The sequence below is a fragment of the Tupaia chinensis genome, unplaced genomic scaffold (assembly GCF_000334495.1).
Source record: "Tupaia chinensis unplaced genomic scaffold, TupChi_1.0 Scaffold149666_1, whole genome shotgun sequence".
NCBI classification, from domain to species: domain Eukaryota; kingdom Metazoa; phylum Chordata; class Mammalia; order Scandentia; family Tupaiidae; genus Tupaia; species Tupaia belangeri.
Window position 1 is genome coordinate 254,684 of NW_006209511.1, and position 22,880 is coordinate 277,563.

General features: G+C 37.7%; 1 protein-coding gene and 1 pseudogene across 6 annotated transcripts in view; one reads left to right on the plus strand and one right to left on the minus strand.

Moving 5' to 3' along the window:
• The window catches only part of LOC102489545 (cyclin-G1 pseudogene), a 4,610-nt pseudogene extending 1,382 nt beyond the window's left edge, over positions 1-3,228 (plus strand).
• AVL9 (AVL9 cell migration associated) overlaps positions 1-22,880 on the minus strand; it is a 95,773-nt gene that overhangs the window by 67,349 nt on the left and 5,544 nt on the right. For 3 of the 6 annotated variants that reach the window (XM_027769463.1, XM_006171485.3, XM_027769464.1), the window contains exons 2-3: positions 14,985-15,105; positions 9,535-9,620 (exon numbers count right to left, since the gene is read on the minus strand). In XM_027769463.1, coding sequence (XP_027625264.1) covers positions 9,535-9,620; positions 14,985-15,105 — 207 coding nt within the window. The remainder of the gene's footprint in view (positions 1-9,534; positions 9,621-14,984; positions 15,106-22,880) is intronic. The other 3 variants (XM_027769465.1, XM_027769467.1, XM_027769466.1) reach the window with 1 other exon arrangement.

Here is a 22,880-nt window from a genome sequence, read left to right on the forward strand (position 1 = left end):
AAAGAAATTGAAAATGACACAAAAAAGTGGAAGGACATCCCATGTTCCTGGATTGGAAAAATTAATATAATCAAACTGGCAATTCTGCCAAAACTAATCTACATAGTTAGCACAACCCCAATCAAAGTACCACAGACTTTTTTTCACAGATCTAGAAAAGACAATCACAGAGTTTGTCTGAAATCATAAAAGACCCTAGACTGCCAAGGCAATCCTGCTCAAGAGTCCAGAGTAGGAGGCATCTCACACCCTGATTCTGAAATATATGACAAAGTGCTGTGATATATTTCCATTAATGAAAATCAACTCAAAATGGATTAAAGATCTAAACCTAAGACTTTAAACTATAAAACTACCAGTGGAGAAAACACTAGGGAAACTCTTGGAGAATCCAATCAGAGTAGGCAAAGGCTTCTTAAATAATACTCCCAAAGAACACATATACTACCAAAAATAGACAAATGAGATTACAAGAGATTAAGAAGCAAAAGAAACAATAGTTAGAGAAAGTATATTCTACCAACCCTTGGAATGGGAGAATATATTTGCAAAGTATGCCATAGACAAAGGACTGATAAACAGAATATATAGGCAACTCAAATGGCTTACCTGAAAAAAACAATTAAAAGATGGGAAGATGACTTAAACAGATAACTCTCTAAAGGAGACATTCAAATGGCCAAAAAACATATGAAAAATGCTTAACATCCCTTATCATAAGGGAGATGCAAATCAAAACCACAATGAATCTGTCCTGACAACATGGGCCTCTGTGTCTTCAGATGACTGATAACTGGATAGTCATTAAATTAGGTAGACAAGAACCCTTCCTTTTGATTGGATTCATTTATTAAGTTCCACATCTTTGTTCAAAGGGAATTAGACTTTTTCCTAGGCTGTAGATTTCCAGCTTATCTGCCTGGTTCTCAGGTAAAGCTAGACAAATTTGGAGAACTAAGCAACCCTAATATACTCTCAAGTGGGATAGATCCAGAGGATGGTGGAAGCAGGTTTAGACAGACAGTATTTAAAGGCTATGCAGAATTCAGTTATTGGACACAGGAATGAATGATTATCTGTTGATGACAATGTGTTTTCTATTCTCAACTAAACTGGTGTGAAGTGCATTCATGGTAGATAAATTCAAGTTACAAGCTAAATAATGTATAGTGATTAAATGTATAAATAAATTAAAAGAAAATAAAAGAAAGGCTAGGCAGAGCATGCAAACTGTTTTTAATGACAAAGTAGTGAGGGTTAGGACTATCTGGGAGATGGACCAGCAGTTGGCGTAATTGCTACGTCACTGAACTCCCATGTAACTGACCGTAGTTCGAGTCCCGAACCCAGTGGCTTAAACTCAAGTCTGGCGCCTGTGCGTGCACGCCCAAGATTCCGAGAGGAAAATAGAGAAGGGATTGCAGGGTGCCCATCCCCCCTGGGGGGTGATTTCTCGCCTTCTATCTCTCTGTCTCTCTCTTTCTGGCGAGTGCACACGCCCTATAGCCAAAAAAAAAAAAAAGAACACCTCTCCAAAAAAGACTATCTGGGAGAGGGACCAGCAGATGGGCAGATGGTGTAATAATTACAGTGCTGAACCCCCATGTAGTCCACCACAGTTTGAGTCTCAGACCCGAGGCCTTAGACTCACACCGAACACGTGTGTGTGCATGCCCATAGTCCCATGAGGAGAATGAAGGAGAGGGGATTGCAGTGTGGCCATCACCCCCTGGGGGTGATTTTCCACCTTCTGTTTCTCTGTCTCTGGTGAGTATGAGCGCCCTGAAGCAAAAATCTCTCTTAAAGAAAAAAAAAAAAAAAGACTACTCAGGAGAAAGAATTTTACTAGAGCTTATGTGAATGTAAGATAAGGGATAACAAAAGGAACAGATTTACAAGAAAGGACAGTAGTTCAATTCATCTCCCACACAAGTATGTAAGGATATAGAATATGAAGAAATGAAATGCTCAGAGCCACTACGTTAACTCTTATTCTCAGGTTTCTTTTAACTTTAGATTTATTTTCTCAGCTTTATTGAGGTATCATTGACAGGTATTTGATGATTGATGAAATTATGCAATATCTTCAGCTGTAAATTTTAGTTATTCATGCCACAAATATTTACTAGGTGTGTTCTATGTTCCAGGCCTTGTGTTATTTCATGGTAATTACATTTGGTAGGTGCCTTAGAATTTACACTTGCAGTTTACTTCCAAATGGCTCAGGGAAAAAATACACACATACACACAGAGCAAATCTGGTAGAACAATAACAACTGTTGAATCTAAATGTTTGTTGTACTATCCTTTTAATCTGCCTACATGTTTTAATTTTTTATCAAAAATGTTAGAAGAAAATTTTTAAAAAGAATTTTAAGTTACTCCCCTTTGGCTCCCAGTTGACCCTGGTTAGGGCAGTGTCACGTCTCAGAGGCACTGCAGAGACCACCAACCAGGACAGCTCACCCTCCCTGGGCCACTCCCCTCTCACCCACCCACCCCAGTCCCCTTGCTTTACAGGACTCTCAGTCCTGATGATATCGCAGGGTGAGGTGAGCGCAGGCCCAAGAACAGTGATTACCGCTGAGGAGCTGCAGTCACTATCAAGGTACAACCCAAGCATCTTGGGTGTGTTGGACTGGGTTGCTTCTATTTGGCTATAAAATCAATAGAAGATGGGAGGAATGTCCCACTGACAACTGACTTGATTCAAATTAGTCAATATAGGTTCATGGTTTCAGAATTGATGAGAATGGAGAAGACTGTATTGGAGAAGGTATATTGGAAAGTCAAAACTACTACTGCCTTTCAGTTTCTGTAACTCTATTATTCACTCATTCAAGAGAATTTGCCATCTGAAAGGAGAAACAGCTTTAATTTTGAAAGACTAGAAGCTCAACTTAAGGCATGTCACTGTAGGATCATGTTTTCTAAGGCAAAGCCTTCTGTGTTGGCATTGTCTATTATTGCATTGGAGATTCAAGCACAAAAGTGTGTACAGTTAACAGAAGGAATAGAATGTCTTCAAAAACATTCCAAGATAAATGGCAGAGATTTGACCTTCTGGCAAGAACTTGTATCCAAGTGTTTAACTGGATATTCGTCAAACAAGTTCCAAACGAAATGTTCAGGAGTTGAAATGGATAGTTTCTGGGCGTACCAGATGGCAAGTGAATCAGTTACTACAATATAACTCACCTTACAACAATCCCTGAAATGGTTCCTTAAGTCTGTAAATTTGGTTCATGTTATTCTCCATAGAGAAATTTTTCCAATGCTATAATTTTATTTTACAATTGAAAGATTAAAATATTATTTTCAAAATAAACAAAAAAGACTTGTTATAGCAAAGGGGGAAATGACTTCACTGATCTAGTGGGCCAGTATCTGAAGGCATTTACTAGGGGTTGTCAGAAAAGTCATGACATTTTGCATAGAACAACAAAAACCTCATGACTTTTCTGACAACCCAACATCCTGAGTAAGGATTTACCAATCTCTGCTAAGTATGTTAGCCATTTCAATAAATTATCAGCTTAGAAAACAGCATTCTCGATAGCCTGAATATTAAAATCTCTAAAATAATATATTTTTGTTGTATATCATCTTGCACTATATTGACCTGAATTTGTGCTCATTTAAAGTGACATAAGCCTGAACAGGATAAGAGGACCAACAGTTTGAACCATACATGAACTAATTAGAGACTTAGAAGCAAAATGAATAGAAACCTGGATATTGTACAGAAAGCAAAAATAAGTCAGATAGTCTCTACATTGAGGGTCTGGAAACTGTTAGGAACTGTCAGGAAACGGAGACATCAGCACTGGTTATATATTGTTGCTGCAACAATTGGATTGCTGGAAATTATGTATCTGCATTTAAAAATTTGAACTTTGTCACTACATATATAATATACATTCTTGCCACTTAAATTTCTTAATTCATAGTGATTCATCTTTTTCTCCTTCAAACCAAATGTTAACACTTAACATATCTAGATATGTTAGATATGAGCAGCTCACTTTTAACAGTAGTATTTAGGCAGATTTCTTGCAAAGTGGGAATTTTTTGTTATTGATTTAAATAGATTAACACAGTAAAAAAAACTTCTCTGGGGACTAGCAGTTAGCGTAATGGCTATGTCGCTGGACTCCCACATAGTTGACCGCGGTTCGAGTCCCACACCCGGTGGATTAAACTCACGCCAGGCACGTGTGCATGCATGCCCAAGATCCCAAGAGGAGAATGGAGAAGGGACTGTGGTGTGGCCATCCCCCCTGGGGGGGGATTTCTCACTTTCTATCTCTCTGTCTCTCTCTGTCTGTCTGGCGAGCACACGTGCCCTATAGCAAAAACCTCTTCAAAAAAAACTTCTCTGAAGCTTTACTTCTCAACCTTGCCATACGTATTCCAGTGTTGTAACAGAGTTAAGCTATGAAGCCTCCAAACAGCACAGTTGATTTGCATGATGTTCCTAGACTTGGGAAAACTGCTGCCTGATTAATAATGCTGTAGTGGTATTCTATGTACATTTGGATTCACCTGTGAAGCATCCAAATCAAAGCTAAAACCACAAATGTGAAACACTAAAGACAAGCATGGGAAAAACTGTAAATCTTCATTTCTAACATTGATCTAACTTTCTATATTGGATCAATATGTTGTATTTAGATGGTAACAAAAATGGTAACCCACTTAATTTAAAATATTAACTTTTAAATTATGAAGTTTACATCAAAACCATTTTGCAAATGCACTTTGAAGGCACATTAAGGGTTATGGGCAGTACACATGATTTCTTGGTACCCATAATACAAACAATAGATAATCCAGAGACATAGATTTTATTACTACATGGGAATTATATTTAGATTTGAGGGCATTTTATATAAAGCAAAAATACAGATCATTAATAATGAGTTTGGCATATTCATTAAGTTAACCTTACTGTTTTTTGTAGAAAAGAGGTGATGTTTGTAAACATAATAAAAATTTTTTAGGCAAAATCTACTGCTTCAATTTAATCCCATCAAGAATATTAGTTTTCAAGGTGAATGATCACTCTGAAAACTTATTTTATCCTGAAGTAAGTAGAGGCTAGATTTGACACTGGAAATTTTTACTAAGGACTGCCATTCCTTCTAATTTAGAATTATCTTTCTAACTTAGAATTCTGTTAAAAAGAATGTACTTTCACTAATGTCCCTACTGTGTCAAAACAAAGGTTTAAGAAAAGTGGGCATCCCCATAGTTGGGAGGTCACTGGAGTTGTGTTCAGGTGTCAGTTGATGACTGTAAGGACATTACAGTGTTGTACACTGTTCCTCAGTCTAGTGCATAGCCTAAGGCAATCCAGAATGGCTCTAACCAATCTTGACTAGCTATTGATAAGCAAGCATTAAAAAATAAAGCAAAGAACTACAATATAGCTTAATTTTTGTAAACCTTGTTTTAGGGATAACTTTTCAGTTTTCCCAAAATATTGATATATTTCAGTATTCTGAATACATCGGTGTTAATTCTGAGTTGGTAGAGATAACTTAACCAATCATCACGTTTTCGTACTAAGAGATATACCTTTCAATAAATTTATTGAAATGTAAAAAAAAAAAAAAAAAAAGAATTTTTAAGTTATTTATTAACCTAAGAAGGCTTTTTATAAATTTCTTTTTCTTAAAGACTTGTTATAGCAAAGGGGGAAATGACTTCACTGATCTAGTGGGCCAGTATCTGAAGGCATTTACTAGGGGTTGTCAGAAAAGTCATGACATTTTGCATAGAACAACAAAAACCTCATGACTTTTCTGACAACCCAACATCCTGAGTAAGGATTTACCAATCTCTGCTAAGTATGTTAGCCATTTCAATAAATTATCAGCTTAGAAAACAGCATTCTCGATAGCCTGAATATTAAAATCTCTAAAATAATATATTTTTGTTGTATATCATCTTGCACTATATTGACCTGAATTTGTGCTCATTTAAAGTGACATAAGCCTGAACAGGATAAGAGGACCAACAGTTTGAACCATACATGAACTAATTAGAGACTTAGAAGCAAAATGAATAGAAACCTGGATATTGTACAGAAAGCAAAAATAAGTCAGATAGTCTCTACATTGAGGGTCTGGAAACTGTTAGGAACTGTCAGGAAACGGAGACATCAGCACTGGTTATATATTGTTGCTGCAACAATTGGATTGCTGGAAATTATGTATCTGCATTTAAAAATTTGAACTTTGTCACTACATATATAATATACATTCTTGCCACTTAAATTTCTTAATTCATAGTGATTCATCTTTTTCTCCTTCAAACCAAATGTTAACACTTAACATATCTAGATATGTTAGATATGAGCAGCTCACTTTTAACAGTAGTATTTAGGCAGATTTCTTGCAAAGTGGGAATTTTTTGTTATTGATTTAAATAGATTAACACAGTAAAAAAAACTTCTCTGGGGACTAGCAGTTAGCGTAATGGCTATGTCGCTGGACTCCCACATAGTTGACCGCGGTTCGAGTCCCACACCCGGTGGATTAAACTCACGCCAGGCACGTGTGCATGCATGCCCAAGATCCCAAGAGGAGAATGGAGAAGGGACTGTGGTGTGGCCATCCCCCCTGGGGGGTGATTTCTCACTTTCTATCTCTCTGTCTCTCTCTGTCTGTCTGGCGAGCACACGTGCCCTATAGCAAAAACCTCTTCAAAAAAAACTTCTCTGAAGCTTTACTTCTCAACCTTGCCATACGTATTCCAGTGTTGTAACAGAGTTAAGCTATGAAGCCTCCAAACAGCACAGTTGATTTGCATGATGTTCCTAGACTTGGGAAAACTGCTGCCTGATTAATAATGCTGTAGTGGTATTCTATGTACATTTGGATTCACCTGTGAAGCATCCAAATCAAAGCTAAAACCACAAATGTGAAACACTAAAGACAAGCATGGGAAAAACTGTAAATCTTCATTTCTAACATTGATCTAACTTTCTATATTGGATCAATATGTTGTATTTAGATGGTAACAAAAATGGTAACCCACTTAATTTAAAATATTAACTTTTAAATTATGAAGTTTACATCAAAACCATTTTGCAAATGCACTTTGAAGGCACATTAAGGGTTATGGGCAGTACACATGATTTCTTGGTACCCATAATACAAACAATAGATAATCCAGAGACATAGATTTTATTACTACATGGGAATTATATTTAGATTTGAGGGCATTTTATATAAAGCAAAAATACAGATCATTAATAATGAGTTTGGCATATTCATTAAGTTAACCTTACTGTTTTTTGTAGAAAAGAGGTGATGTTTGTAAACATAATAAAAATTTTTTAGGCAAAATCTACTGCTTCAATTTAATCCCATCAAGAATATTAGTTTTCAAGGTGAATGATCACTCTGAAAACTTATTTTATCCTGAAGTAAGTAGAGGCTAGATTTGACACTGGAAATTTTTACTAAGGACTGCCATTCCTTCTAATTTAGAATTATCTTTCTAACTTAGAATTCTGTTAAAAAGAATGTACTTTCACTAATGTCCCTACTGTGTCAAAACAAAGGTTTAAGAAAAGTGGGCATCCCCATAGTTGGGAGGTCACTGGAGTTGTGTTCAGGTGTCAGTTGATGACTGTAAGGACATTACAGTGTTGTACACTGTTCCTCAGTCTAGTGCATAGCCTAAGGCAATCCAGAATGGCTCTAACCAATCTTGACTAGCTATTGATAAGCAAGCATTAAAAAATAAAGCAAAGAACTACAATATAGCTTAATTTTTGTAAACCTTGTTTTAGGGATAACTTTTCAGTTTTCCCAAAATATTGATATATTTCAGTATTCTGAATACATCGGTGTTAATTCTGAGTTGGTAGAGATAACTTAACCAATCATCACGTTTTCGTACTAAGAGATATACCTTTCAATAAATTTATTGAAATGTAAAAAAAAAAAAAAAAAAGAATTTTTAAGTTATTTATTCACCTAAGAAGGCTTTTTATAAATTTCATTTTCTTTTATACATTCAATCACATTATTTAGCTTACAGAGTATTTCAACATGTGAACATTTCTCCCTAGTCCAGTTGATAAAACTTTAAAATATCTTCAACAGATAATACCACATTTCTTGGTCCATTATGCTTTGTCTCCCTATTTTTCTTCTAAATGTCCTTCCTCAGACCCTACTCTTTCATACACACTATATCTGGTACTCACATTCATTTACTGTGTTTCTATATCCTTTAGTCAATCACTTTCAGTCATAGAGTGTGGATACTTGGTATATATTAAGTGGGGACATACAATGTCTCTCCTTCATAGCTTGGCTTGCTTCATTCAGCAGAAAAAAAATATTATTTTATTTCATTTTATTTATTTATTTATATTTTAATTTGACCAGAGAGGGACAGAGTGAGAGAGAGGGAAAGTGAGAAAGCAAGCCAGCAGGTCTGAGACTCAAACAGCAGTCGGTCATATGGGAATCCAGAGCCCTTAACCACCATGCCACCTGCCAGCCCCCTGAGAAGGCTTTTAACTCTTATAGCTGACCAAACTCTAGTCCCAGAGAGTCTATTGGGTCATCAGAAAAATCATAAAAGATTTTTCTAAGCAAAAATGTGTCATGACTTTTCCAATGATCCAATAATTTAGTCATTAAGAGGAGAAAGGCTGTGCACATATTTAAAAAAAAAAAAAAGTCTTCAGGTAATTCTGGTTAAAAATCAAAGCCATGGTTCTCAGTTTAAATTATGTATTCAAATTGCCTGAGGAGCTTTTAAAACTCCTAAATATTAAATCAGATGTCTGGAATGGGACCCAGTCATCTCTTGCTTTTAAACACTCTCCACAGGTGATTCCACTTTGCAGCTGATGTTAAAAACTACTCACTACTTTAAAGTATATTGACCTTTATAAGAGGAAGAAATCTGTACTCATCAAGAATATCCCCATTAGAAAAAAATAGTATAACAAAGAAGCAAACTATGAAAAGTAGCACCATTCATCTCGGTTTACTTGAATTGATTAGTTAATGCTATTACAGTAAGTCAAGTATAAAACTGAAACGTAATTTAAGAATAAAATTTAGCTACAGATAAATAAGATAACCTTAGGGAAATACTGTTAAGTGTTTTATACATTATACATTATTCCAGTATCAAAATGCTGCTCAAAAAATAAACACACACGTATTACTAAAACATTTTTGTTTTAGTTATGTATCAAAATAGGAAATTCAAAGACATTAAATTTATATATGGTAGTTTGAAGAATAATTTAGAAACAATGGTCAAACTATTATGATACAAATATATAATAATAGCTGCCAATGTTAATTTATAAAAACATTTATGTGAATAAATGCATTTATAAATTTTTTATAAAAATCTATAACATCACATGTACCATATGACACCATCATATGCACCACATGAAAAATAAAACCTATGTTTCACTAAGTGACCAACACCTATGAAAGGATTCCGGAGGGTTTTTTTTTTTCTGTTGTTCATCATTAACTATTATACCTTGGCTTCAATTTGTCGATAGCAAGATATTCCGTATACTGTCGCTCCATTTCCATTTCTGGGTGGCAAGTGAAAAAACACAGTATCTAAGAGATACATAGAAAAATATAAATACCAAGGCAAATTACCCTTATTAATAATGTAATATAACAAGGAACTCTTGTCCTATTTACTTCCGATATTATAGTACTTGGTTTCACAGAATTTCTTCACTACTTTATGTTATATTCTCATTACAAAAAGTCTAAGAGGGGGAACCAGCAGTTAGCGTAATGGCTATGTCACTGGACTCCCACATAAAACCTCATGCTATAAAAACTACTGATAGAAAACACAAGAGACTCTTGGAGACACAGGAGTAGGCAAAGACTTCTTAAACAAGGCCTCCAGGGAACCAGCAGTTAGGCTATGTCGCTGGACTCCCACATAGTCGACTGCGGTTCACGTCCCGGACCCGGTGGCTTAAAACTCACGCCAGGCGCGTGTGCGTGCGTGCCCAAGATCCCGAGAGGAGAATGAAGGAGAAGGGATTGCGGCATGACCATCCCCTCGGGGGGTGATTTCTCGCTTTGTCTCTATGTCTCTCTCTGTCTGGCAAGCACACACGCCCTATAGCAAAAAACCTCTCCAAAAAAAAGCCTAAGAGGCTGAATTACAACAAATCAAATTGAGACTACAACTACAGAAGATACTATATCTATAGAAGACGGTCCAGATTTTAAAAAAGTAGAGAGTCATAAAAACCAACAGTAGGACATGAACCTTGAATTGATCCAAGAAATTGTTAAAACAATTTGTGGAAATCTGAATATAGATATTAGAAACAGTATTATAAAATTACAATGTTCCCTGACTTATAATGGTTTGACTTGAGATTTTTTGACTTTATGTACAAAAGCAACATACATTCATAAAGACTTCTTTGAATTTTATTCTTTTCCAGTGCTAGAAATATGCAATTAGATACTCTCCTAAGATATAGGGCAGCAGCAGTGAGCGACAACTTCCAGTCAGCCATGTGATCACAAGGATAAACAATATTGTACTGTATAATGGATCCAGTTTTGGCTTTTGATTTTATATTTATGGTTTATTGGAAAATATAATATAATATAATATAATATAATATATAATAATTGTGACAGCTCTGCTTAACACTTTGATTAAGTCAAGAGAGAAAATGGGTAGGGATATCTTAAAGATATGCAAAAATTTAACAGTTGAAATAATCCTTAGCCCTTCTAAGAAGCTAAAGCTGGGAAATATGTAGTATATACTTCCGTATCTCCTCTTAGTCTTTTTGGTGTAGTATTCCCATAAGTATTTCCTAAAGAGTTGACCTAGTTTTGGTGATTTTTTTCAGCTTTTGTTTATCTGGAAAAGATTTTACTTCTTTTTCCCATTTGAATAGTAATCTTGCCAGCGTTAGTATTCCTAGCTAAAATTGTCTTCCTTTCAGAGGTTTGGTTTTGTTTTCATCATTTGTTTTTTTGGTTTCTTTTTGGTATATGTTTTTGTAAAACCAGGCCACATTAATGTTTTTGTATAATTTAATAAATAATCTTTTGATGACTGCAGACAGATAAGACTGGCTATATCCAGAAACATCACAATCATGATGGTTTTCCAGATTGGTGTATCATCTTCAAAAATTACAAGGAGTTACTTGTATGCAACTGCTATCAAACCAGTAAGACAGCATTTATGCATCCATCATTTTCAGAACTATTGGTAACTTGGGCATATTTCCCCCAAATAACCTTGCCACCTATGTCACAAAGCCCAACTCTCCCTTGTTCACCTCAAAGACAGTACTTTTGATGATAATACCCAAAGTTATTATACAGTGAGGATGAGGGGTTCTTCTTTACACCAAGTACTGGCAGGCAAAAGGTGGCTTTCAGTTCAGGATGTGTTATGAGGGTCTTCTTGAAACATAAGCCAATTGACCTAATGATTCTTTCATATTTAGGTGGTTTTCTAGTAAAGCCATCTCCAACAAAGCAGACTTTTGTTACCATCCTTTTCCATAGTTTCTTTCTCTTTCCTGTTCAAATAACTTTTAATACTTCTGTTACTCCCTGGGCTCAAACTTTGGGTAGAGGAACTTCCCATTTTCCTGCTTTCTCCTTCCGTTTTTGTTTAATCATATTGGAAAGTATTTTAGCTAAAAACTGTCCTTCTCTGTACAACAGACAGGCAGGTACTGCTCCTGTGGAGTCTTTTCATCATTCTTTTGTTTGGTTTCTCCTTTTCATGCATTTTGATAGTCTTTTTCATTTGTATTTTCTCAGCATGGCGCTGCTTATGCTAGTACTTAGCCTTCAGATCAATCATCTTTTTTGCCTTCTTTGAACATTCATGAGCCTCTTGACTTTCCTTCTTTCTCTTTTTCTAATGGTAATCCAAATGGTATCCATAGCATTACAATGTAATTAAATATATTCATTTTGTGGCATGGTGATGGCTGCATAGTTGCTAGAAGCAGCCTCCCAGATGTAAAGAAGTCATCAACTTTCAGGACTCAAGAGACCCAGGAGCAGACCCAGCACAGCCCAGAATGGGAAAGTTCTTTCAGAGTTTTAAATATGTCTTCTCATTCTTTCCTTACCTGCCTTGCTTCAGTTGAGAGAACTGATGTTAGCCTAATGGTGTAACCCTTATAAGTACCTTGGCGTTTTAAAAATACTATCTTTGTCTGATTTTTACCAATTTGGCTATGAAGTGCTTAGGAAAGGATCTTCTTATGTTAAATCTATTTGGTGTCCTTTGTATTTCCTAGATTTGGATGTCCACATGCTTCTCTAAATTTGGAAAGTTTTCAGCTAATATACCATGAAAGAGATTTTCTATGGCTTTACCTGTCTCTTTGCCTTTTGGAATACCTGGTTATTTGGCTATTTAAAGGTGTCTATGTTTCCCATATGCTGTACTCATTTTTAATGGATATTCTTAAATTCTTTTCAGTTGGATGGACTAAATCTGAGGTTTTGTCTTCAAGGTTAAAGATTCTTTCTTCTGCATGGTCTAAACTACTGTTAATACTTTTGAGAGAGGTTTTGATTTCCGGCATCATATTCTTTATCTCCAAAAGTTCTGTTTGATTCTTTTCAGGGTGTCTATCTCTTTACGGAGTTCCTCTTTCAAGTCATGGAAGGATTTTCTAATCTCCTAGGATTTGGTTGTCTGTTTTCTCTTACATCTCATTGAACTTTGTTATGATAAATATTCTGAATTATTTTTATGACATTTCTGCAATCTCTTGGGCTTTATCCATTTTTGGTGAAGTTATGTTCCTTTGACAGGGAGTTACTTCCTGGATTTCTCCTATTTTGGGGGTGTGCCTTGATTTTTAGTCATTTGCTGATATCACTTCTCACTCCTCTGGAGTATGTTTCTATAGCTGTGTGCTTGTGCACTACCCTATGGTGTGAGTTAGCTCTGTGCCAGTTTCCCTCCTCTACTGTGGGTGGAAGTGTGTGATTCACAGTGAGAGTTTTTGGGTTAGATTTTCAGAGAATTTATCTTTTATTGCTATGACAGTTGTAGAGAAAGAATTCCTCTAAAACCTTAGTCTTCGGGTGTTTGGTTCCTGTATATACAAATCTCTCTGCTCCCAATGTGGCTGGAGGCTGAACTGGACAGGTAAAATGGAAGGTGGTAGTCCAACCAGTGATAAGTCTTTGAATGCTAGAACAGCCCCTCCTCCCCTACTGCAGGCTGAGTGGGGATCTTTGATGATCGGCTCAGACTAGGCAGCCTTTGCTTTCCTGTGGCTCCCTCTATCTCTGGGACTGTACGAACGAGGTAGTGTTTCTTGAAAGCCAGAGCATAACCTCTGTCCCCACTGTAGACTGGGTGGGAATCTTTGGTGATAAGCTCCGGCTGGTAACTTTTGATATTGTCATCTTGAGATGGTGGGTTTATTTAGATGTAACCCATCCAACTAACCATCTATCCTTCTAACCATCATAAATTGAGGAACATCTGCACTGTTAGATCTCTTACTTGTGATAAGGATACCAGATGCTATGCTGGGGAGCAATCTCATTCTTAGGAGAATAATGTTTAAGTATTTTGAGGTGAAGTATCATGTTTCCCTGTGACTTTCCAATAGTACAGACAACACTATACACATATACAAATAAAAAGAAAATTCATAGAAATTCACAAAATCTGAATTCAATTTTTCTGTATGTTTAAAAACTTTCATAGAAGTCAGTTAGAAAACAAAAATTCTGACATTAAAAATACTGAATTTAAATTTTATGTTAACTTGCATAGTAACTTTTGATTCATTTCATAAGAAAATTATTAAATACTGCAAAAACAGATAACCACATCAAGTTTCATCTGTATTTTGGAAGAAACTGTAATATGATGGTAAAATTTAGTCTTTCATTGAGTCAGGCACAGTACCCATTTATAGCATGGTAAGAGACTTAATAAGAACTGCAGAACACTGCTGCCTTTGAGGATGTGAACATGCTCTGCACATAGCAAGCAAACTTGCAAGCAGATCACTTGACAGCAATGACTCCATAGGTGGAAAAACAATCTAGCTGTCCCCACGTGGGCCTTGGGGTACTAAGTTTAGATATCTAGAGTTCCTATGCAATGTGAAGCAAATTCAAGTCAGCCTTTGTTTGCCTCTGAAAGGAGTCCAATGTGTTAATGTAAGAAATGCTCCCAGTGGCAGTTGTCCTGCTCTAGCTAGGAATCCTGGCAAAAGAGTGGCCAAAGTTCAGCATCCAAGGCCAATGTACACCTGGCACTCCTCTAAAGGCCCTCCAGCACATGACTAGTTCATCTCCAAACAAGGATTCAAACATTATATTAACAGCCACAATAGGGGGACCAGCAATTAGCATAATGGCTATATCACTGGACTCCCACATAGTCGACCACGGTTTGAGTCCCGGACCCAGTGGCTTAAAACTCACACAGGGCGCATGTGCATGCATGCGTGCCCAAGATCCCGAGAAGAGAATAGAGGAAAAGGGATTGCGGCATGGCCATCCCCCCTGGGGGGGGGGTGATTTCTCACTTTCTGTCTCTCTGTCTGTCTGGTGAGCGTACACACCCTATAGCAAAAAACTCTCAAAAAAAAATAAAATAAAATAAAACAGTCACATAGTCACAATAGGGGAGACCTTCCATTTACCAAAGTAAATTATAAGATATCTTCACATAAATCTTTTAAAATGGTACCAACAGGGGCCAGCTGGTGGCATGGTGCTTAAGGCAGCTGGATCCCATATGGCCTACTGTGTAGTTCAAGTCCTGGACCCAGTGGCTTGTAAAATGTTAGGTTCGTGTACATCTGAGCCCAAAATCTCAAGAGAAGGAATTGTAGTGTGGCCATACCTACTAGGGTTTGCTTTCTTTCTCTCTATCAAGAGCACACAACCTATAGCGAAATTAAAATTAAAAAAAGTCTCACTGCATACCTTCTTGGTAATTGTGTGCACCATCTGGTAAGGCAAGGAAGGGCAAATACTTCCATTCTTCAGGTAAAGTGTGGCTGTCATGTCCATCTCCTGGAATCAGGGGTGGGTAAGAGAATTCAACCTAAAATGGGGAAAAAAAAAAGATATTAGTCAAAAGGAAACATTTTATCTTCACAAGCAAAAATGCTTTTGATCCCTAAATGACAAGAGGGATAAGCCATACCTGTTGATCCTTCTGATATTATCACATGGTATAAAATAAGAAAAAGAAAAAAGTAGTCAAAGATTTCTAAGTCATTCTTAGTTTCTGATTTAAGGGTTATTAAACTTGAATGTGCATAAGGGGGGAGAAAAAAGGGGTTCAAGTAGTGATGGGGTGACTGGATTGGAGACAAGGGATTTGGGAGTTATCATCAACTAGAAGGTAACTGAAGCCATGGAGCCCAAAACAAAATCTATGCCCAACAATGGAGCCTAAAATTGAGCCAAGGTTTGTTTCCCATCAGTTGGTTCCCTTGTTTTCAATATTTGTAGTTTTGGCTAATGGTCTTGATGGGTTTCTACTGATTGGGGGCGTAGGCGGGTTGAGCATTAACCAGCAGAGGGCGGAGGAATTATGGTGTGGCAAGACCTTGGCAAGAGTACTTGTATGTCTGTCTCCAGAAATAAGAAAAATTACACATTTAATGTGCCATACCTTTTAACACCCCTGACAGCAATTTCGGTTTTAGGTATTCAGCCCAGAGGTAACTCTCACAATTATTCACACAAATATGTACAAAAATGCTCCTAGTAGCAGGATTTGTCATAGCATAAAAGTTAAAAACCTGAATCTTCTTAAGAAGAATGGTTAAATAAATTTTACATTAGTTCTATCCAGCTGTTAAAAAGAATGTCAGAGGCACATATACTGATAAGACAAGATAGAAATGAAATAATTGTGTGGTAGGCAAAAATAACTGCTCTCCAAAGATGTCTGTGTTCAAATACATGCAGAATCTATTATTTTAACTTTATACAGCAAAAGGAACTTTGCAGATTAAGGATCTTGAGCTGGGGATTATCCAGGTGGATCCAATGCAATCACAAAGAGTTCTTTCAAGCAAGAGACAAAAGAATCAGAGAGACATTTAAAGTTATGCTGTTGGCTTTGAAGATGGAGGAAAGGACAGTAAAACAAGGAATGCAGACAACTTTTAGAAGCTAGAAAAGGCTACTGAACAACTTGATGTTAGCCTGAAACCCATTTCAGAATTCTGACATCTAGAACTCTAATAAATCTGTAGTGTTCAAAGTTACTAAGTTTGTGGTAATTTATAAAGTAGCAATAGAAAACTAATATATACCAATAAATCTGAAAAGCAAGTAGAGGAGACTGGACACTGGAACAGCAGTAAGACACAATTCTCTGAAAGGCAGATCCACAAGGGAAGGTCATCAGTTCTCATCCTCCTTGAATATACTGGGCATGTGCGTGTCCATGATCCAGGCTGGCTGAGTTGGGAGTGGAATGCAGTGCCAGGACCCTGTCAGGGGTGCTATATTTCTGTTTGTATCTCTTTCTCCATGTTTCTCTTGCTCATGGATAACTTTTTAAAAATCAAGTACAAGATCACAGCAAACATAGTATAATCCATTTTATATTGTGATTATCTAAGCAAAATATTAAACTTTTATAGATTTTAAAACGTGCTTGAAAATAAACTATATACTATTAACAGAGGTTTCATTTCTGCAGAGAATAGAGCTGGGGATCAGAGATAACAGGAACACTCTTGGGACCAGCAGTCAGCGTAACGGTTATGTCATTAGACTCTCATGTAGCCAACCACAGTTCGAGTCCTGGATCCAGTGGCTTAAACTCATCCCAGATGCATGTGTGTACATGCCCAAGATCCCGAGAGGAGAATGGAGAAGGGACTGTGGCGTGGCCATCCCCCCTGGGGGGTGGTTTCTTGCATTCTGTCTCTCTCTCTTTCTGGCAAGTGCACATGCCCTATAGCAAAAACCTCTTCAAAAAAAAAAAAAAAAAAAGGAACAGTCTCAGGAACCAGCAGTTAGAGGAATGGCTATGTCGCTGGACTCCCATGTAGTCAACCGCGGTTCGCATCCTGGACCCGGTGGTTAAAACTCACGATGGGCACATGTGCGTGTGTGCCCAAGATCCCGAGAGGAGAATGGAGGAGAAGGGATTGCAACGTGACCATCCCCCCTGGGGGGTGATTTCTTGCTTTCTGTCTCTATGTCTCTGTCTGTCTGGCGAGCGCACGTGCCCTATAGTGAAAATCTCTCCAAAAAATAAATAAATAAATAAAAAGGAACAGTCTTGAAATATTTCTATTTTTAATACCCATCTTTTTTAAAACATATTTAGAATTAATTTAGTCTTATTTATCATTACTTTTATTTTTTAAATTTCTGTAGGACATGTGCACTCCCCAGAGGGGTACAAAGAAAGACAGGGAGAGAAAGAGAAAGCAAGAAAGTAAGCCTTCGCCAGGTCCTGGACTTGAACTCTGGGTCAGCCATGTAGGAGTCTAGCACCTTAACCACAACACCATCTGTATGCCCTATCCTCATCTTTTTGTTTTGAAATTTTCAAACTTATAGAAAAGTTACAAGAACACTGGCACGGCTCCAGCTCCAGCCCCAACTCCCAACTTCAGAGCTCCCCTTCCTCCCCACCATCAAGGGCAGCTCTCAGCTCTCAAAGGGAGCCCACTTTGATCTGCAGCCCCCTTCCCAGTCAGGGAAACTGAGGCAGGGCCAGCTCCAGCTCCAGCCCCTACTCACGACTTCAGAGCCACCCCTCCTCCCCAGCAGCAAGATAGGCTGTTTTTTAGGCTGTTTTTTTTGTGTGTGTGTGGATTTTTTTTTTTTTTGTATTTTCTAATTTCTTTTGCTAATTCTTTACTTCTCCTTACCCCATAGGACAGCTCTCACCTCTCAAGCAGAACCCACTTCCATCTGTATCCTCCTGGGAAAATCTTGCTCTGCACTGCGGGGCACGCAACTTTTTTCTCCTCTTTCATATTCTTTTTCTTCCCTCTTACACTGTCATCCTCCCTTTATTGTCCACCCACCGGGAGGGACTAGACAGGTCTAGATTCATAGTTTTCAAACATCCTAGCAATGTGAGGCTCCCAGGGATCCTCGCTCTATACTGAACCACCTGCAAAAAAGGAGAAACTGCTTTTCAGAAACCTGAATAGAAAACTAGTCCTGAGGGGACCACATTGCTTCCCACAGCAAAGGGAAATCAAACTAGTTCCTAGTGGCAGAAACATTCACCAAAAAGCCATCCAAAACTGAATACACCACCAAATGGCTAAAAGTCACAGAAGACCTCAAGTTTCAAAAAAATAGGAAATATGTCTCCATCAAAAGAACACAATAAGAGGCCATTGAGGTCAGGGTAAGACTGCCTCCCTGCCCATTTCCAGGCTCTCAAGGCTAGGACCTCACCTTCTTTAAAGATCATACAGGTCCTTGCCCTGCAGGAGTTCTCCCAGTCCATCTATAGCCCACTTCCCAGCAAGGGAAATTGAGGCCATTGAGGCCAGGGCACAGCTGCCTCCCAGCCCACTTCCAGGCTCCCAAGACTAGGACCTTACCTTCTTTAAAGGTAGTCAGGGCTTCATTTTTTCAATTTTTTTTTTCTTCTTTGCTATTTCTTTTTGTTTGCTAATTCTCTCCTCCCCCTTGTCCCACAGACCAGACAGGTCCTTGCCCTGCAGGAGTTCTCCCGTTCCATCTATAGCCCACTGGCAAAACTTTTTCTTTAATCTCCTCTGTACTCTTTTCTTTCCTCTTACATTAACCTCTCTTCTTTATCCTCCACTCTTCTTGAGGAATTTGACAGATCTAGAATCCCAGTTCTGAATTTCCCTAGTACTGGAAGGTTCCTGGGATCCTCGTCAATACTGAATCATCTGTGAATATCTAGAATAGAGTACCCCTCTTGAGACCACATTACTAAAAACATCAGGAGAGGTACTTCTGTACACATCAATTCACAGCAAAAGGGATACACACTTGCTCCTACTCAAAGAAACTTTCTCCTAAGAGATATTCAAAAGTGAATACATCTTCTACTGGCTAAAAGTAGGAGAAGAGCCTCAGGTCTGAACAAGTCGGGAAATATGTCTCCATCAAAGGAACAGAGTAACTCCCCTTCATCTCTCCTAAAATCTGAGGATGTCACCAAAATGTCAAAGAAAGAATTTAGAACCTTCATGATGAACAAATTCTATGAGTTGGAACAGAAAATAGACAACGAACTTCAGGAGATTAAGAAGTCCTTCGACAATATGAAAGAAGAAATGGGCACTCTGAGAAAGAATCAGATGGAGCTATTAGAGATGAAGTCTAAAATACAGGAAATAAAAATCTCTCTTGAAAGTATTAAAAGTCGATAAGACCATGCAGAAGATCAAATCTCCGATGTAGAAGATAAAACCTCTGACCTAGAAAAAAAACACCAAGAAGATAGAGAAAATAACTAAAAAACATGAGGATAATATACGAGAAATACTAGATTCCATAACATCAGAATAATTGGCATCCCAGAAGGTGAAGAAAGTAATAACAGCATGGAAAATCTATTCCATGAAATTCTGGAAGAAAATGTCCCAAGTCTAGGAAGGCACTCAAGCATCCAGACCCAAGAAATATAAAGGACTCCAAATAGACTCAACCCCAGAAGATCTTCCCCAAGGCACATTGCAGCCAGACTCTCAAAGACCACACATAAAGACATGATACTAAAAATGGCAAGGGAAAAAAGAGAACTGACTTACAAAGGTCATCCCATCAGGCTAACACCAGACCTCCCAACGGAAACAATGCTAGCAAGGAAAGAATGGGAAGATGTATTGAAAGTGCTAAGAGATAAACAATTTCAACCAAGACTATTATATCCAGCAAGATTATACTTCATATGGGAAAAAAAAGATTAAAATCTTCTCAGACAAACAAAACCTGAAAGAATTTGCCAACACCAGATCAGCTCTTAAAGAAACCCTGAAGAAAGTACTGTTCCAGGAAAACTAAAGAATTAACAATCAGAAACAAAGAAATGAAAGGCAACTAAGACAATGGCCAACATAAATGTCCTTACAGATCCCATAACATCGATAATAACATTGAATGTTAATGGATTAAATTCTCCACTCAAGAGACACAGACTAGCTGAATAGATAAAAAAACAGAAACCCTCTATCTGTTGCCTACAGGAAACCCACCTCATGGAGAAAGACATACATAGACTGAAAGTGAAGGGGTGGAAAAAGGTTTTCCATGGAATTCCTAGCTCTGCCTCTTTCCACAGACTGTCCTTTCCCGGCAGCAGGCACAAGGTCTACCTACAGGCCTCTGTCCAGCAAGGGATATTGAGGGAGGGTCATCTCTGACCCCCACCCCACTTCCAGACTCCCCAGGCCAAGACTCCCCTGCTGGGTAAGTAGATAGAATTTTTCTGTGGCTTTTTTTCTTGGAGACCCTCTATTCTCTTTTTAATTCCTAGCTCTGCCTCTTTCCAGAGACTGTCCTTTCCCAGCAGCAAGCACAAGGTCCACCTACAGGCCTCTGGCGAAAACGAACGCATGGTGTGTGACTTTTTCTTTATTTCTCTCTGTTGTCTTTCATTTTGTTTCATATTATCCTCTCTTCTTCATTTTTTACCCTGCCAAAGGGACTAGACAGGTCTAGAATCAGATATCTGAAATTCCCTAGTAAGGTAAGTGTCTCTGGGATCCTCCCTTGTACAGATCCACCTGTGAGAACGAAGATACTGCTTGTTAGACACCTCAGTAGAGTTCCCCTCTTGAGAGCACACTGATAAAAACAACAGAAGAGAGACTTCAGCAAACACCTATTCCGAGCCAAAAGGAAATACTCTTACCCCTAGTTGGAGAAACGTTCCCCCAAAAGGTTTACAAAAGGGAATACATCTTCCAATGGCTAGAAGTAGAATAAGAGCCTCAGGTCTGAATAAACAAGGAAATATGTCTTCAACAAAGGAAAACTCCCCTCCATGTCTCATAAATATGGAGGACATTACCAAAATGACAAAGAATTTCAAACATTCATGGTGACCAAATTCTGTGAATTGGAACAGAAAAGAGATAACAAACTGCACGAACTTAGGAAGTCATTCCAGGATATGAAGGAAGAAATGGATACTCTGAGAAAGAATCAGGTGGAACTATTAGAGATAAAGTATAATACAGGAAATCAAAAACTCTCTAGAAAGTATTAAGAGTCGATTAGACCATGCAGAAGATCGAATCTCCGATGCAGAAGATAAAACCTCTGACTTAGAAAAAAACACCAAAAAGATAGAGAAAATAACAACAACAACAAAAAAACTAGGATAATATACAAGAAATACTAGACTCCAATAGATGCCCAAACATCAGAATAATTGGCATCCCAGAAGGTGAAGAAACTAATAGCAAAATGGAAAATCTATTCCATGAAATCCTGGAAGAAAATTTCCCCAAGTCTAGAGAGGCACTCAACCAACCAAACCCAAGAAATACAAAGGACCCCAAATAGAATCAACTCCAGAAGATATTCCCCAAGGCACATCTTAGCCAGGCTAAGACCACAGATAAAGCCATGATACTAAAACAGGCAAGAGAGAAATGAGAAGAAACTTACAAAGGCCATCAAATCAGGATAACAGTGGACCTCTCATCGGAAACAATGCAAGCAAGGAAAGAATGAGAAGATGCATTGAAAGTGTTAGGGGAAAAGCAATTTCAACCAAGAATACTATACCTGGCAAGATTATCCTTCATATGGGAAGAAAAGAAGAACATTCTCAGATAAACAAAACCTGGAAGAATTGACCAGCACCAGACCAGTTCTCTAAGACAATGAATGTTAATGGGTTGAATTCTCCAATCAAGAGACACAATCTGGTTGAATGTATAAAACAACAGAAACCCTCTATCTGTTGCCTACAGGAAACCCACCTCATGGAGAAAGACATACACAGACTGAAAGTGAAGGGTTCGAAGATTGACCACATCCTAGGACACAAAGCAAGCCTCTACAGATTCAGAGGCATAGGAACTATATCCAGCATCTTCTCTGACCACGATGGAATTAAACTTGAGTTTAATTTCAAGAGAAATCCTCAAAAATACCTTAAAAACATGGAAACTAAATAACCTACTCCTGAATGACTCCACTACTACCGAAGAAATAAAGACTGAAATCAAAAGATTCATGGAAGTCAATGACAATGAGGACACGAGTTTCCATAATCTTTGGGACACTGCTAAAGCAGTCATAAGAGGGAAGTTCATAGCAATTAGTAGACATAAGAGGAAGACTGAAAGAACGCTAATGGATCACCTAACATGAAGCCTCAGAGAATTGGAAAAGCAACAGAAAAAAAATCCAAAAAATTCCCGGAGAAAGGAAATAATAAAGATCCGAGCAGAAATAAATGAAATAGAAAATAAATGGAAGTAAAAGCTGGTTCTTTGAAAGGATAAACAAAATTGATACACCACTAGTGAGACTTATTAAGAAGAAAGAAAGGAACCACATGAATCAAATCTGCAATGAGGCTGGTAATGTAACAACAGACATAGTAGAAATTCAAAACATCATTAGAGGATACTTTGAACATCTATATGCTAAGAAACAAGACAATCTGGATGAGATGGACAAATTCCTGGACAAATACAAACTACCAAGAATGAGCCAGGAGGATATAGAAAGTCTGAATAGGCCCATAACAAGCCAGGAGACTGAATCAGTAATAAATAACGACCCAACAAAGAAAAGCCTTGGCACCGATGGATTCACCTCTGAATTCTACAAAACTTTCAAAGAAGAGTTAATTCCCATTCTGCTCAAGTTATTTCTAAAGATCCAAAA